The sequence below is a fragment of the Eimeria mitis genome, genomic scaffold, assembly GCF_000499745.2.
Source record: "Eimeria mitis Houghton genomic scaffold, Emh_scaff6051, whole genome shotgun sequence".
Taxonomy (NCBI): Eukaryota; Apicomplexa; class Conoidasida; order Eucoccidiorida; family Eimeriidae; genus Eimeria; species Eimeria mitis.
The window spans coordinates 1-1,525 of record NW_013574272.1 but is presented as its reverse complement, the minus strand read 5'-3'; the positions used below and the strand labels follow the sequence as shown (position 1 = coordinate 1,525).

General features: G+C 44.3%; 1 protein-coding gene across 1 annotated transcript in view; it reads right to left on the bottom strand.

Moving 5' to 3' along the window:
* Positions 1–1,323, bottom strand: part of EMH_0085560 (uncharacterized protein) — a gene marked incomplete at both ends in the record, with an annotated part of 2,943 nt that extends 1,620 nt beyond the window's left edge. Inside the window, 5 exons of the mRNA XM_013500923.1 lie at positions 177–249; positions 370–603; positions 701–882; positions 1,033–1,186; positions 1,288–1,323. Coding sequence (XP_013356377.1) covers positions 177–249; positions 370–603; positions 701–882; positions 1,033–1,186; positions 1,288–1,323 — 679 coding nt within the window. The remainder of the gene's footprint in view (positions 1–176; positions 250–369; positions 604–700; positions 883–1,032; positions 1,187–1,287) is intronic.
* Between the last annotated feature and the right edge of the window lie 202 nt (positions 1,324–1,525).

Below are 1,525 nucleotides of genomic sequence, written 5' to 3'. Positions count from 1 at the left end.
TTACCTGTAAGGCCTGACTAGCGAATCCTCCGAAGGAGAGCGGCCCATCAGCAGAGCTTGCAAAGGGAGCCTCTGTAGGTTACATAGAACAAAGCATATTGAAGAAATAAATATATCATGTTTAAGAGTGGTTCTAAGACAGTATCCTGCTGGAAAAGTTTTAGAAATTCGCATACCTTCAATGATGATATCTAGAGCTTTGCTCTGACGAGAAAATGGCTTCATGGGTAGAAGCGGTTGAAAAGAGCGCTGCATGAACAACCGAAAGGAAACTCAAAGTGAAGAGAAATGTGTATGTGATGCATGCGCAAAAACTCTAATTTTGGCTAAATTAGTTGAAGTTCTTTTGTTCAAAAGTTTTGTGTTTACCTGTACTTCCTTATTGGCAAGTTGTGTCACGAAGTAGAAAAGACCCTCATAAAGGATACTTCGGAGCTGTCTAGATAAATCCTCGTCTTCTCCTGAACTTTGCTTGAAAATTATCTGAACTAGTCCCGTCTGTGCACCAAGAAGCTGCTCCGTGACTTCGATGTCTTCGGGTCTTAAGTTGGAGCCTCTAGAAAGTATCCAATAAGCCAAGCATATGCGGAGGATATTTGTAGCCTGCATAAGCAGCATGAAAACGCTATACATATGAGCCACAACTCTGACGAGGCAGGCGTCTGGAAAATGCAACTATATAAGGAACGTAGCGGCATACCTCCATGATGTTGCAGTTGAGCGTTTTTTGCAGCTCTTCTTTTACGGCTGAGAGAGTCTTCGAAGTTTTTTCACTTTCTCTAAAACGATCGATGCAACCGTGTAGAAGTGAATCTTGCAGTTGGGTAGATGACAGTCCTGGGAGGCCTAACATTTGTGGTGTCAATTCGTCAGACAATGCGCCTGCAGCAAAAGGAAACAAGATATGGAACCCGTACTTCTCTTGCATGGCTCTGCAGTGAATTAGTGTGAGCATAAGCAGCATACTAAGGCGGTGTTTCAAAGGCCTGTTGCGCTTACTCTGTACAGCGATAAGTACAATCTTTGGAAGACCTGCATCTGCAGGAGGGGAGTCGCGTATCAAGAAACCTGTGAGGGAGATATTTCTTGCCTGGCCGGTGCTGTTGAAGCCCATGATCCACCTCCACTGACACAAGCTCCATTCTCCCTTGTCAGGAGACGCAATTGTGCTCCAAAGCGCCAACGCCTGTAGTACATGAAACAAACTTCAAGTGCCAAGGATCCTTTTGAAACATTTTCAGGGGTTTCAGAATTTTTGCTGAAATTAAACATTATGAACGCTCTTACATCGTATATCCGACAGACGCTTCTGATGAACAACATCTTCTCCTTCACAGCGAATCCACTCAAAAGGCCGAAACCAGCCAGCAGAGAGGGAACGGTTCGATCACTGCCTGCACAGCCCCACAGAAAGACTTGTGCACAACAGAGAACCAGTCAACAGTTAGCTACTCAATAGAATTTGCGAAACGCCACTGAAAAATATCAGCTTCACTAAAAGGAGAAGAGAGAATAGCCTTACCAT